The 15,158-nt window shown below is 46.8% G+C and overlaps 1 protein-coding gene across 2 annotated transcripts in view; it reads right to left on the reverse strand.

The window, feature by feature from the left end:
- Positions 1 to 1,907: 1,907 nt before the first annotated feature.
- Positions 1,908 to 15,158, reverse strand: part of KLHL13 (kelch like family member 13) — a 129,657-nt gene continuing 116,406 nt past the window's right edge. For both annotated transcript variants that reach the window (XM_027837283.1, XM_027837276.1), the window contains 2 exons: positions 8,056 to 8,169; positions 1,908 to 3,521 (listed from right to left, as the gene is read on the reverse strand). In XM_027837283.1, the coding sequence (XP_027693084.1) occupies positions 3,034 to 3,521; positions 8,056 to 8,169 (602 nt within the window). In that variant the 3' untranslated portion in view covers positions 1,908 to 3,033. The remainder of the gene's footprint in view (positions 3,522 to 8,055; positions 8,170 to 15,158) is intronic.

Genomic DNA, 15,158 nt, shown 5'->3' on the forward strand with positions numbered 1-15,158 from the left:
AAGAAGAAGAAGAAGAAGAAGAAGAAGAAGAAGAAGAAGAAGAAGAAGAAGAAATGAACCTAGGGAAAGGTCTCAGTCACCCCCAGATGGCTGCAAGGGGATGACTAGGGAGGCCAAAGTAACGGAGGGAGGCTTTCCACTGACCATGTCTCGGCTGATGGCATGTCAGCGTAAGGCAAACGGCTCACATTCTTCCAGTGATGCACTTCACAGGCAGCTTTCTGAAGGGTAAGAGTCCTCTGGGCTCTTCCTGTGCTCCCTGCCGGGTAAGGCTGCAAGCCTAATCAAAGGGTTCCAAGTGGTGGTCTGCAGCTGGCTGATCTTAAGACCCTGATCTGTACATCCAGATGCAGAAAGGCAAGAACCAAGCCAGAGTGTGTGCAGAGGCCAGTGTTTAGAGAAGGCCTCCTGGGGAAAGTGCCAACCTTTCCACCTGGGGCCTAGGTTTCCTCTTCTAGAAAAAGCTCATAAAGAAAATGAGGTACAAGGGCCATTGAAGTGAAAAGGGGGCGTTGCACTTTCAAACTAATTAAATCAAATGCTCCACAATTACCCTGTGGAACAATCTATCCTATGCTATTAATGAGGGAATTATCTTAATAACTCCCCAAGAAGGATTACACACACACCAACACTTTGAAAGTAGTCCTTAAGGTTAACGATCAGTTTCAGAACATGGGCTTCTCTCTCCAGGACACACACAACCTGAATGAGGAAGGATACTGACCATTCCCCAATCTTTTCTTTTTCTTTTCCCATCCCCGATCGTTTTGCAACCTGGACCAAGGAGGGAGGAATATTCTGGACCTTTGACGTTCTAAGTGAATCAAATCAAAATGGATTCTCCAATTGCCTCTTTCAGCAGAAAAAGCAACTTAAGTTAGGCAAGGTGGAATTCTACGTCAATCAATTTGACCAGAACGATGGGTGATTTAACTTCTAAGAAAATCCCTCGCTTTCTCCCAGATGTTAGAACTGTTCAATAATAGCACCTGTGGGTGAGGCATTAATTGAATTAGAGACATTAACTGCTTATTTTTAGCAACACATGCTCTATGTGCACACATGTTAAAGGGGAATTACTGAATGCTGTGAATGTGACTGTCCATATGTGGAAATCTGCCCCTTTTCCAACAAGGATGCCTATGTGCCAAGAGTACAAAGAACCAGATCCTGTGTCCTCCAAGCCATTAGGGCAAGCTAAGGTGAACTGAGCAGATCAAAGCTCTGCCCAAGGGGCAACTGGTTCCACCTTGCCAGGCCTTCCAATCAGTCTTTCCAACTTCTCTTTCCTAACAAACTCACTGGTTTGTTTATCCTGCTTTGGTCCTGTTCAAGCCACCCGACTTCTGCCTTCCAGAGGGGCTGTGATGCTCCAGATTGGCTCAGAATCATACTGCCTCTCCTGTGAACAGGGCCCAGGCTGGCCAACTTCAAAGCAAGCTTCCACACATGAGCCTAACCCAATCAAATAACCAACTGCAAAAACATCTGCATTGAGAACCCCTGGGCTGGCCTTCTTGTCCATCCCCCTCCTAAGAGGCAGGAATGCACTTTAAAAAATCCCAGAGAAATGGCTACGTATTTGGTTCGGCAAAATCACTCCAACTTCAAGGGCTGGCTTTACTCTTCCTGCTGGAGGCCTGGAGAAGAGGTGATCTGCCAAATGTCCACCCCACAGAGCCACATAGTGGCACATTCTGCATCCTTCTGAAGAGGAGGCTGGGTCTTGTTTCCTTTGCCTGAATGAATGTCCCAATGTGCCCTCCTCCGAGATGAACTCTGGCTAAACGACTCCAGCTCCCACCACCACTGTCTGCCCCCAAAACTCATACACACTCTCATGCATGTGTACACACATCCAGGATAACGCTGGCAGGTAAGTAATGATGTGCCTCAGACCACAATGACATTAAAAGTTTTATTGAACAAAAGATAAAACATGGAAGTCTGAGTTCACAGAGAAAAGCAGCTCTCTTGCTCAAAACGTATCTTGTGCTAAATAACCTTATTAACTGCGACTGTGGAAAGGACATGGAATACGTAAAGTTACGGCAACAGTCAAGGAGAACAAGGAGGATTCATGGGGGCCGAAGGGACAACGAGGCCAGGACAAATCTATCTGCTCAGGATGAACATGCTTCTGGCCCTATGCCCTGAAATTCAATATGGCTGGGTTGACTGCCCAAAGATTATCAGTTGGTATAAATGGCAATTGCTTCTTTGAAGAAGATTTTTACAATTTTTTGTATTTATTTGAAGAGCTATCCAATTTCTAAAACTTAGAATGTCTTATGTTTGTACTAACATGAGAAAAGGTGGGCACTGATGCCCGTGAGGGCAGCCTAGAGCCTGGCTTTGGGGATGAGGCTGTGCTGCTTTCTGGAAGTCTATTTTTTTACAAGGAGTTCTCCTGTCTGTCTAAGCAACTTCCAGTCAGGTGGGCTGAGCAAGAGAGCGAGAGCCAGAATGAGAGCAAGAGAAAGAGAGAGAGAGAGAGAGAGAGAGAGAGAGAGAGAGAGAGAGAGAGAGAGAGAGAGAGAGAAAAAGATGGCCAAAGTACTTTACGTACAGAGAGAGGCACCTCATCCATATGGCCTCCCTCACGGTCAAAAAAAGCAAACACCTTTCCATCTTTAAGCACAGAAAACGTGGTTACACATGGGCGACAACACCCCACCGCCAGGGCGACTGCTTGGGCTTCCTCCCAGAAGCCCACCCCACCGATGTACAAAGTAGGGATCCACAGAAGCAAAACAGCTGAAAGACAATACCTTGCTTTTTCATTGGTTAAACATTTGGCTCTGATGAATACATGTTCAGGATGCATTTATTAACCACAGATAAACATTCTACAATAAACAAACATCACAAATAACATCAGTGCTGGTTGTTTGCCAGTCACGGGACCAAGTGCTGGAGGAGAGCCCTAACAAATACTACTTAAGAACAACACGAGCAACAAGAAGAGGAAGAGTACCCCCAGCCCCCGATTCAGAGAGGACGGCGGCCCGCAAGCCTGCAGGGCGGCTTTTAAGGGGCTGACAGAGGCGACTCTCGAGAAGGGGACTCCTCGGTGTCTTCGGGAGGAAGAACAGTGAGGGTGCAAGCTCGGATCCCACCCAGAGATTCGGGGAGGTCAAACACTTTGTGCCACTCATCCTTCTCGGGATCATACTTCTGGACTATCTCTACCATACAGCGGTTGTTCCAAGAGTACCCACCCACCACATAGATTTTATTTTCAAACACAGCAACCCCGACATCACTCTGCCCTCGTAACATAGCAGCGATGGGAGCCCACTGATCGAGCGCTGGACAGTAGTATTCACAGCTGAGAACGTCATCGTAATCACTGGTTCCTCTAAAGTGGTTGCCACCAATGACATAAAGCTTCTCTCCGACGGTGCACATGCAATGCAGGCCTCTGACCGTGGTCATGGGAGCTTTCTGAGTCCACTTGTCTGTGTCTGGGTCAAAGCACATGAGCTCTTTCTGGAAAGTGTCATGAGTGATTCCTCCTGAAGAGTGAAAAAAAGAGGCATTGAGTGCGCAGGCTGCGCCTAGTGGGAACACGCACATTCACTTCTGAATCACTCTAAGGTGCTCAGCAGGAAACATCAGCATCATTGTATCCAGCTGACTGGCGAGAGAAATCAGGCCGTGAGAGAGGTGAGGTGAGGTGCCTTACCCAGGGGCACACAACTAGGAAACATCTGAGGAAAGATTTGAACCCAGGCCTCTAGACTCCAAAGCCAATGATCTTTCTGCTAGCCCAAGCCGCTTACACCACCCCGATAGAAATTTAGGCCAAACGCTTGCAAGCAGCGACACAAGGTGTGGTCTGGTTATTGGATTATGAGAGTGTATGAAAGGTGGTCCTAAAAACATGGACCCAACAGATGTTTCTATAAGCTACAAATGGAAGAAATGAGCATTTCACCTTGGAAAAGAAAACCAACATGTGCCCCTTCCTGTCCTTTCTTCACAGCAGTTTCCAAGGCTCCCTTCAAAGGAAGTTGAGCTGCTTAGAAATAGATCTGGAGCCAAACAGCGGAGGGCAGCCACGAAGACCTTTTTACTTTCTCCTATTCCGAGCACCACTGCAGTGCAAACGCTGGGCTAGCTCCTTACCTTGGCCAACTTCATTAGTGGTCAAGTGGGTAACCTCTGCCCCCCACCCCACCTGCCCCCTACTTCTCAGGAGTTAAGAAGGACCAAATGAATTCATAGAAGGAAAGTGCTCTGAGCAATCTCCAAATACAGGGCCAGTGGGGAGACCATGACAATGCCAGATGTTCTGAGGACTGGAGTAGGCCACAAGAAGCTAAGAAACACTTAGAAAGGAGATGTTTCTAGACAATCATAAACAAGGTGTCCAGAAGGCTGTGACCTTGGCCATTTGGGTGCTCTTTCAAACTAGAGAAGGAGGTTTCTACAATGCTCACTTGCCTCCCTTAGATTTGAAACAGAATCATTCAGAAAAATGTGGCCAACTCCGGGAATCTCTAAACTATGACAATTCCTAGGAAAGCACATGAATGTACGTGGGCAAGAAAACCTCAATTAACCAGACTCCAACTAACAAGAACTCTGTTTTAATATTATTTGTTGTTGGCATAGACGATGGGCCCTCAGGGGCTCACTAGGCTAAATGGCATTAGTGATTTAAAATGTGTGCTTAGCTCTTAGTAGTGGAGACCCTAGAAGGGGCTGGCAGAGTGGGGTGAGGTAGTTCAATGCACTAGAGACCAGTAGGCTGCTGTTTTCATTGACCTTGGGCACCTCCCTGTGGGTAGGACCCTAGAGAGCTGCACCCATGGATGGAGAGCCTTAGAGGGTATTTATTAGTACGTTTTTATCATCTACCTAATTGACTTACTCTCTTTAGATCCTGCCCAGCATGCACCTGGCCTAAAGAAAGTCTCCAGCTAATCATTCCTTTGCCCCCCTGTACTTTATTTGCAGAATAGGCCAAGTCCCAGCAAAGCAAGCCACCATCAGGAATTTGATGCCCATGGACCCGCTGTCGGATCCACACAATGGTAGAAGCTTAAGCCACTTTAGGCCAGACTCCTAGTCCTTTTCCATTTGCTGCCTATACAGTGATTGGTGAAGCACAGAATGGTGATCTCGAGGTCCTACAAGATTACGAGGCACCCAAGAACTTCTGCATGGCCTATGGGAATAAAGCAGGTCCTAATAACCCTGAATTTCTATGAACCCTCACGTCTTATTGTCCTCCAGCACTGCTGGCCACGGAGGCTTTCCTACTCTGTGTTTTCTGCGTGATGCCTGGGGATGACTCCCTAGCAGTCTCAGCTGAGCATCACATCAGGGCTGGGGGTGATCCTGCTGGAGCCAGCACACAGACATTGCTCACGGCCACTGAGAGGCGGCCATAGAAACCTGCATTCGTTCATTATCTCTGCTGTGCTCAGCACAGTTCACATGATGCCATATGAATTATAGAGAAACTGCTGGGGAAGAGAAGGCACCATCCTGACAGGTTTCCCATTTCACTTAGACAACTCTGCCCCAAATACAAGGCCAAAAGGTGCCAAGACACATCGTGGGCAATGCACACATCTAGAGGCCGAGAAGTGTGCCCTCTGATCAGGCAGGCAAGCTCTTTCACAAAGACATGCCCAGCCCCAGGCCTGGAAGATGTCTCAGAGCAGCATTTTTAGGGAGGTGGTGGCAGGAAGGGCAGCCAGATTCACTGTAACTGAGCTTTTCAGCCCCAGTGCTACTACTCTGCCATGTGAATACCCTTCAGTGCTTCTCACCCATTCCTACCTCAAACATAGGCCAATCAGTTTTTCCAGAAAAACTCACCTCAACTTGCAAATCAGCTCCGCCCCCTGCCCCCACCAAACACCAGCCAACAACCCCACACCAGGTGGAAGAAAAGCATGGCTGGCCCCCTTTCTTTCTCCTATAGAGTTCCCTTGCCAATCCCATCCCAAGCACATGTCTGCTTCTGGGGGTGAGGAAGAGGTCAGTGCTGTGCCACGCCCTACTCCTACAAACTGGGAACTCAAGCCCTAACAATACATTTATTGTAACAAAATTCTACCACAAAACAACCTGAGGTCCTGGTTCAATGAGCGATGGGCTTGGAGCATTTAGAACTCTCAGGGATGTACCCATTTCAAGTCCATCTGGGGCTAAACATGAGCTGAACATGGCAAGCGGTGGATTTCTCAATGGGCTCTTTCTCTAAGAGAACAATTAAATCTTCAGTTCCCCCACTAAGTCTTGGAGAGCCTCAATTCTACCAAGAACACAGGGTCCACCACATCCTGTTCCGTCCTTCGAGCACACTACAGATACTAACTACTCTACCCACCTTGCCTGACTCTCACGATACAATTAGTTGGAGCTCAGCCAAAGAGTACCCAGTGAGCACCAGCTCCTGATCTGGCTGACAACAGCCCTCAGCAAGGGGGAAAAAAACCTGGCCCCCCGCCAAGGTCTGGGGGCCTTGGAGGCTCCTAATGGAATCTTCACCCCATCAGAATGGAGAGAAGAGAGCCAGTCCCAAAGCCTTCAGAAGGGGAGCTTGGGTGACCAACACACAAACGAAGGGAAAACAAGCTGTCACAAGCACAGTAAGTGCACCAGTGGGGACTTGGCAGAGGGCTGTTTTGTAAGGGGCTGATCTGGACAAAATGAGGTGGGTGCCTCTATTAAGCAGCTGAATGCAGCATTAACGTTGACCTCTGTAGTTATAATGCTGGTATCAGAGTCCAGGCTGGGGACAGGGACCAGCAGGGGGACAGCCAGGCTGCAACAGAGTCAAGAAAGGTCCATCTCTCTTTGGCCCCGCAGCAGAAATCAACGTTCCCCAAGACAACCCATGGAGCAGAGGATCTGGAGCTTCAAGGAAGCTCAGGAACCATCTAAGCCAAAGGTATCGAAACTGCTCTAGGGGTGAACCAGATTCCAATGAAATTGGGAAATAGTTAACAACATACAGAAGAATGCGATACCACATAGCTAATGGGAATTTGTGGTTCTCTAAGTCAATACACTTTAATGTCTGAGTTTGACACTTCCCTCGTTTTACAACTGTGGACGGGAAATGACTTGCTTAGGGTCCCCCAGGTAGGAGGTAGCAGAGGCAAGATCCCAGCTCAGGGCTTCTGCCTATACTGCACCACAGTGCCTCTTCCATAACACTGGAGCCCATCAGGGCCACTGTTGAAGACATCTGAGCACTCACCTTCCCCTGCACATCTTTCCTTTTCTCTCAGTTAAGGTCTCTCCCCCTTTTCCTTTTTTCCCTTCCCTTTGGGATGAGCAGGCCTGACAGTGCCTCACTTATGATGATGCTCAAAGCCAAGAGCATCACTGCCAGCCCCTGCTCCAATCATTTAGCAGTCTTGATGACTAGATAAGCTCTTTGTGAAATGCTAACACTCTTCCCCTGGTAAAGAGTATTTGAAATGGAGTCAAAATAGGCCAATTTCATTTACATTGTTAGGGAGGGAAAATCTCTACTGTCAATGCTTGATCATCAATGGGCAAAACGTCTCCAGTAAATTTTATTTCCAAATCCTTAACAGGTCCCTTCCCTCACAGACTCTAATCCTCATCAACACAAGTAAGAGCTTAGTTTGCTGCCATTTTAACAGGGGCCTAGCCAGTAGATCAAAGAAACTCCCCCTTGGGCCCAATGAAGGAAGGTATTCCTTTCTTGGTGTGTGGTATATATCAGTCTGGGAGGAGATGCTGTCCATTTTTGGTGGGCAGTAGTGAGCTAAGAAATGGGGAACTGGAAAACTTTGATGTTTCTTTTAAGTCAGATATTTATAGTATGAAATAATTTGCTTCCAGTGTTAGCAAATCATAGGCAATTGCATTCAAAAGTAAAGATAAAACACCTTCCCAAACCACAGATACATTATCGTTGGTTTAGCCACTGTCGCAGCTTGCAGGTACAACCACTCCTACCTATGAGCATGGAGAATGGAGGGGTGGTGCTATCATTTTCTTCAGGGCCTCTCTATTGGGCGAATCTCACTCACAGATGAGTATGGTTTACTTTACCTGAAATATACATCATCCCTCCATACACAGTACCAGCATGGCCATAGTGGGGCTCGTTCATCTTGGCAACATAGCTCCATTCATTCATCCTGGGGTTGTAACTCTCCACAGTGGCTGGTGTGAGAAGAATACAAGGAGATCTTTTTAAAACCTCAACTCGCATAATCAAGTCATTTCTTCCCAGAATAATGGTCTCTCTCTCTCTCACACACACACACACACACACACACACACACACACACATATACATACACACCAGAAACACATCCATTATGCATGAGAGGTCCCTCGAAAAAGATCTTATGATAATGCTAGAAATTACATGAATAATTTAGATAGACTCACTGAGTTGGGAGAGTCCTTGGAGATCATCTAGTCCCCTAGGCCAACCTCCTCATTTCCAGCTGAGGCCCAGAGAGATTAAGTGACTTTTTTCATCTCATATCCCTAGTTAGTGCAAGTGCTGGACCTAAAAGAAAGCTCTCAGCATTCTCCCAACTCAGTGCTCTATTTCAACAGCTGATACATAGCATGTAAGGCCTGATTTGTTCATTTAATAATCTTACATGCTGCTGTCATGTCTTGTCACTTCCATCATAAACTGGCATTCCTCCTATGTACTTGGTATAAAAATGTATGGGTGATGTGGGAGGGGGGCCTAAAAAAATCACCAGGATTAAAAAGGGCTTCATTTCTATTCCCCTACTTGGACAATCTCTACCTAAGCTAGTATTGGAGGCTAAGCAACACAAAACAGGCTTTCAAGAAGGCCAGGGTCACCTTCAAAAGCCCATTGCATCAGTCCAAATGCAGATTACAAAATGGATGCACGGACTTGAGTGCTTGCCCATGGGCATCTAGAAAGTCACTGACCCTACCTCTGGAATCAACTGCATGCTCGTGACTTGAAGATGATTAGAGGCAAAACTTGGAAAGCCAAAGTCAAGGGCATGATTAGAGTGCATTTTCTCTTGCAATAATGGATTTCCCTTGAACACAAAATGTTTGAGAGAACTGACCAGCAACTCATTCAAAAATCTCCAAGCTAGGCAAGGCAAATGAGCAACTGTAAAGGAGAGATGGGGCAGGGCACCATTCTGATCCAAAGCAGCAAGATGTCACTTGCATATAAGGGAGGAAGAAGTCAGGTAACAGATGCTTTGGGCCCAAATCTCAGGTAAAAGACCATTATATATCTGTGGATGGCAGAGGCCTAGCACCCTATTGCCATCTGTCCCCGAGGCTCACATGCTGATTTCTCTCTCCTTTTCAGATCATGCATGTCAGAAACATTATACTTCAGGGAACACTGAGCAAAGCTGTATTATTACTCTTTGGGCTCTGGTAGCTACCCAGTGATCTCTCTGCCATATTCACTAGCCTAGAGGTTGAGGTTTCCTTTTGCCTCGACTCAACTACCCCCATTGGCTTCCTTATTCTTTGTTAAGAACTTTGAAATTCTTGTCCAGATGTTCACAGATCATCAGACACACATCATGGCATCATACATTGGAAACTGGCTATAAGAATTTTCTAGAAAGTAGAATTTGTCCTCCCCATCCCACACTGAATGGTTCAATCAATTAATCAATCCAATCTTAGGTCAAAGACCTCGTTCTAAGGTGGACTGAGTAATACTAAGGCCCCCAGGGCAGCTCCAGCAGAAGCTATACTGTTGACTTATAAAACACCTCCAAGCCCACCACCCCACCCAGCCCAGCCCACCCTACCCCACCCAGCCCTCCACCCTTGCTGCTTCACTAAATTGCAGCATTTCTGTGCCCATCTGCCCAAGAACAGAAGGTATTTCCATAGCCAAGGCCAAGGCCAAGGCCAAATACAAACTGCCATCTCCTTGAAGACCAAATAGTGAATGTCATTGTCATCAACCACTGTTTCTTCAGTCTATCTCCCAACTGTCTTTATACAGCTTGACTCTGGGCTATCTAATAAACACAAACGCCACTGAGTTACAGGAGCATAGACTTAGAGCTGGAAGGGCCCTTAGAGGCCACTAAGTCCAGTCACTTAATTTTACAGAAGGGGAAACTGAGGCCCAGAGAGGTACAGGGACGTGCCCAGGATCACACAGCTGGTAAATAGCTGAGGCAAGATTTGAACGCAGGTCTTCCTGACTCCAAGACCAGTGGTCTTGTCCACTATATCCTCTCCTGTCACTACGCTTACAGGAGGGCCCAGTATATTGATGACTATATGGCATCAGCAAAGAAATTAATGGGAATTGGTTATACAAGTGAAAAAGGCAGTTTGATCAGAAAAACCAACCCCCCAACAGAAGGTAGAAAGGGAAGCCCAGAGATCAACTCCACATGTAGCTCTCACCTATCCTGTTCCAGATGCCTGCTGCTGTCCTGAACCCTGTGATTTCTAAGAGGAGAAATTCCACACAATTTTGTGACCTATACTGGTACATAAAAGCCCCTCCTTATATCCAATCAATAGCAATTCTGATACAAGTTAGATGTTTTTCTTCTCATTTGGTTTGTAGTGGGGATGGAGGCTGAATAGCCAGTGCTCACCACCACTGGCAACAGCATTATGAATGTCATATTAATACCAGAAAGAGAGAGGTAGGATGGCCTTGTGGAGAGAGAAGGGAATCTAGAGGCTGGAAAACCTGGGTTCAAATGCAGTCTGTCTATCTGTCTGTCTCTAACCATGGGTAAGCCACTCCCTGAGACTCAGGTAGCTGGGAAAGTTATCTCCTAAGCCAGTTACACATTAACAATACCAAGAATGCCAACGACTTGTGGATGGGGGATTAAGACAGAGCCACCATTGGGACAAGTGGTGGTGTTGTTTTGGTCTCGGGTTCTGCTGATCAGGCTACACTCTCTCACCCAGCTCCTGCTCGTGGATGCTACATGGATCTGCAAGGTGGCTCACTGACCTTTTCTTCAGCTATATAGGAACCCTTCTGCCAACTATCAAACTTTTTTTTTCAGTCTCCAAATCATTTTCATTGACTTCCTTTGGCTTTTCTCTATAAACGACTCCCTTGACCTATTAAACCCAAATAGCCATGCACCTGATTCAAGGGAGCCTTGTGCTCTTGCCCAGGACACTACTTACCAGTCAGCTTGATGTAGGGTGCCTGATGCCAGCAGCAAGACTAGGGGGGAAAGGAGCAGAGGAGCCTAGTGCCAAGCACACGTAAAGGAACAGGTACAATACGGCTGCTCCACATTAGTCTTTCAAGAGCTAGCATGGCAATGGGCCACCTGCACACCCACCTCTAATAGCCAGAGAGGACAATCGACATGTTGGCAGGCTGGCTAGCACAGGGGACATCTCCAGGGTGTCTCATTTACCCAGCCCCGCCAAATGAATGGGCCTCCTTCGGGGAAGTGGGGGGGCATCAAGGCCTGCCTGACCCTGGGACTCCAAGCAGGCTTAGAGCCAAGGCTCTGGAGCAGGGGCCAAGAGGGTGGCAAGAAGGGCTGGTAGCCTCTCCAATTCCAGGGGGAGGGGGAAGGGGTAGGGGGTCTTGGACCCAGTTCTAAGGCACCATTTAGTCAAGAGAGTCCAAAGCCATAGAGGAGATTGGAGCACTTCATACATTCTGTCAGGAATTTCAGTAGACATCTATTTGAAAATCCAATGGCATTCCACAAACAAGTCCATGTCTTTAAAGCCTGCTATATTAACATCTAACCAAAGTGACAGATCTAAGCTGTCACCTCAGGTCTGCAATTTAGAAAGCTCAACAGAAGACGGATCTCTTAGGCTCCTCATTCATGGAAATGCACCAGCTGCTCTGAGATTCCCTAAGCTTCCCACTGTAAGTGTTGTCAGAGGAAAACAACCTTCCCCAGGAGCTACTGGGACTCCCAGCCAGGAAGCTGGGGGCTTTCTGCTGTGACATGGCTCTGGCCTTTCCTAATCCTTTGCAGAAACCTGGTGAAGAGAGGAAATGACACACATTTATATGAGCTCAGAGTGCTGGCAAGTTTCACCAACTCTTGTTCTTTCCTAAGTCTACACAGGGGAGGCTCGTCATTTCCCAGGTCAGGCCCCAGCCCCTGTGGGGGAAGCCACAGAAAGCCACATGCTTTCTTTGAGACCACAGCTGGATGTCCAGAAGTCAAGACAGGCCCAGGAAAACAAGAATGAGTCACCAATACAAGGCTTCTCCTCATTTCCACGAGGTGAGGGGCTCTCGTAGGGGTTTCCGATTCAATTCAACTAACATTTATCAAGCTCCACTCTATGCCCAACCCTCTATGAAAGCCAACTGGGAGCCCCATCCACAGTCTGCAGGGGGGGTTGGCAACACGTGCCTTAGAAGCACCTTTGCCTTCAGCACCATATGCTGCATGGAGTTTCCACTGCTCTATTTTGGGGTCAGAGGGTGAATAAAAAGGTGGACAAGGGAAGCTCAGAGTCAGTTTTATCTCAGGAGAATAGCTGGGTCTCTGATGTTGCTTCTGGGGTAGGGGGTGCGGGGGGCGTCTTAGAGTCTCCCACTTCCCAAGGAACCAAGTTTGCACTCTGGACAAGCATGACTCCAGCAAGAGTCATCAGCAAGATTTTAAATAGATCGAGTAACACGTATGTAACCTGGGCCAGAGGAAGAAAATGAGAATGCCGGAGACTGCCCAAGTCAACACGGCAGCTCGTGGATATGTGGCTGGAAGGTCATTAGCACGCTTGGCTACATATGAAAATAATGAGTTGCCTTTGGAAAGAAGTCTGCCTGCTTGTGTCTTATGGTGTCTTGTGGATAATGGATGCTATTTTCTGTACTTAGCTCTAAACACATTCACGTGAAAAGATGGAATTAGAAAAGAAAGACGAGGTGCCGACATGAGTCACACAGAACAAACAAAACCCATCTGTCTATGTCTTCTTGAGGAAATAGGGGCTGATTTTCACTACATAATTAAATTAGTTTGATATATAATTCATTCTGGATCTCAAAGTTGTTCTGAAGAAAGGAAGAGGATCTACAATTTCACCCAAGGGGAGATTAACCCACTCAGTTCCACGACTATTTCTCGAGGCTGCTATACACAGGGCCAGAAGAGTGGGGCACAAGGCCTTAACTGGCAAGCACGTTCCTGCCTAACGCAGGACAGACAGGCCTCCTGAGCCTTCCAAATCCAAGCCTTGCCGATAGATTTGCTCACACTAGCTACTTCCCAGTAATGGGTTCCCCCAAATCTGAGAGCTTTCACTTCTCTGCCTAAACTTCCAATTGGCCCTAACTGACATTTAGGCTTTCATTCTACTGGCGAAGCTGAAGGTACAGTGTTTCCGCTTGGAGAAAGGGGCATAAAAAACACAAAAGAGGGCATTCAAATGTAGCCACAACAGAGCACTGTTCCTGGAGCACTCCCAGAGGGCAGGTCTCTGTACTTGGCACTGGCCATGCCATGAGGCTCAAGACTCAGCCTCTGACCTTTTCAGCTGATTGGAGCTCCTGGCCTACCGGACATCGCCAAACACAGCCTCGGGAGAAGGAGAGCAGAAGGCTTGGGACAGATGAGAAGTGACATGACCATAAGCCAGACAGGGAAAAATTCACAAAGAAGCCAAACTATTCCAAAGACCTGGGCTTCAAATGCTCTTGCGCACACAAAGGCCATTTTAACATCGAGACTTTTTTTTAAGGCAACTCAGCTGAACCACATACATTTGTAACAAGGCAAACTTAGGCCTGACATGAGGAAAAGCTTCCTAACAGTCAGAAATACCTCATGGCAGAGAGGGTTGTGGCAGAGGTGGAAGCGTACTCCTCCTCCTCATTGTGGATGACTGCCCACTTGTCAGGGATACTGCAGAAGGGAATTCTGGGGCAATCTTCAGCTACATGAGGTGGCCTAGGAGGCCCCTCCAAATTCAGAAATCTGAGGGGCAGCTAGGTGGCGCAGTAGATAGAGCTCCAGCCTTGGAGTCAGGAGGACCTGAGTTCAAATCTGACCTCAGACACTTGACACTTACTAGCTGTGTGACCCTGGGGAAATCACTTAACCTCGATTGCCTCACAAAAAAAACAAAAAACAAAAAACAAAAAAAAACCCCAAAAAACAAAAACAAAACAAAAACAAAACAAAATTCAGAAATTCTACAGGTGAGTGTGTGTGACTGTGTGCACGTACGTGTGTGTGTGCACGCATGTGGGTGTATATGTATGTGTGTGTGTGTGTGCGTGTGTGTGTGTGTAGAGAGAGAAAGAGAGTATACTACCTGTCTTATACAAATGCTTTTAAAAATAGATAACGAGTTGGGACTAAAGATGAATGAAACCTCGAAGTTCAGAATCTTGCCAATTTACATCTAATAAAGGTATTATGGTATGGTATACAGAGAGTTGGAGGGAAGACCTGGGTTCAGATTATACTCCTAACCCTAACTAGTTGGGTGACCACAAGTAAGGCACTTGATGTCCCTAAGCCCCAGCTTCCTTAGTTATGAAATGGGGATAATAATACCATCATACTGACTTCACAGGGTTGTCAATGGAGCTAAACAGGTAACATATGTAAAGTACTTGGCAGTTTATAAAATGCTATTTGCATATCAACTATCATTTTGATTCAAAATAACAAGCACACAGACCAGACCATACTTGGAGTGTGGATCTGGGAGAAAGATTTAATGATGTCTTTTCGATTTCTTCAGAAAAAAATCAAAATGCTGTGCCCATACAGAGACCAAATAATGTTAGCAGACTTCAAGCTGGAACATATATTTATGTGGTGCCTTGAGAAGAATGCTGCCTTCTTTGCAGAAGCATCATTGCTATTCTCAGAGTAAGCACTTATTAATGGTTTGTTGAATTGAAATGGTCGAGGCATCCAGCCGCCATCTTGTTTTTAGAGACAGGAAAGCACTAAATGAGTAATTAAAAGGGTTCCACCAAAGGAATTACTTACTTAGTCAAGTCCTTGAATTTGCTCTAAAGTCAGCCCGACTGTACAGCCTGGTTTGGAGGAAGGGCCACTGGCGCTCCTCCAAGGGGGCTTTCACCAAATGAGTTGATGCTGATTTCAAAGGGCTTTGGAGAGGACACCCAAGGGAGGAGGCTACAGAAGGGGAGCCGCCAGCACTTATGGCAAAAATCTTCCTACTCACCTAAA

Source organism: Vombatus ursinus, unplaced genomic scaffold (assembly GCF_900497805.2).
Source record: "Vombatus ursinus unplaced genomic scaffold, bare-nosed wombat genome assembly UNPS02004533.1, whole genome shotgun sequence".
Lineage (NCBI taxonomy): Eukaryota > Metazoa > Chordata > Mammalia > Diprotodontia > Vombatidae > Vombatus > Vombatus ursinus.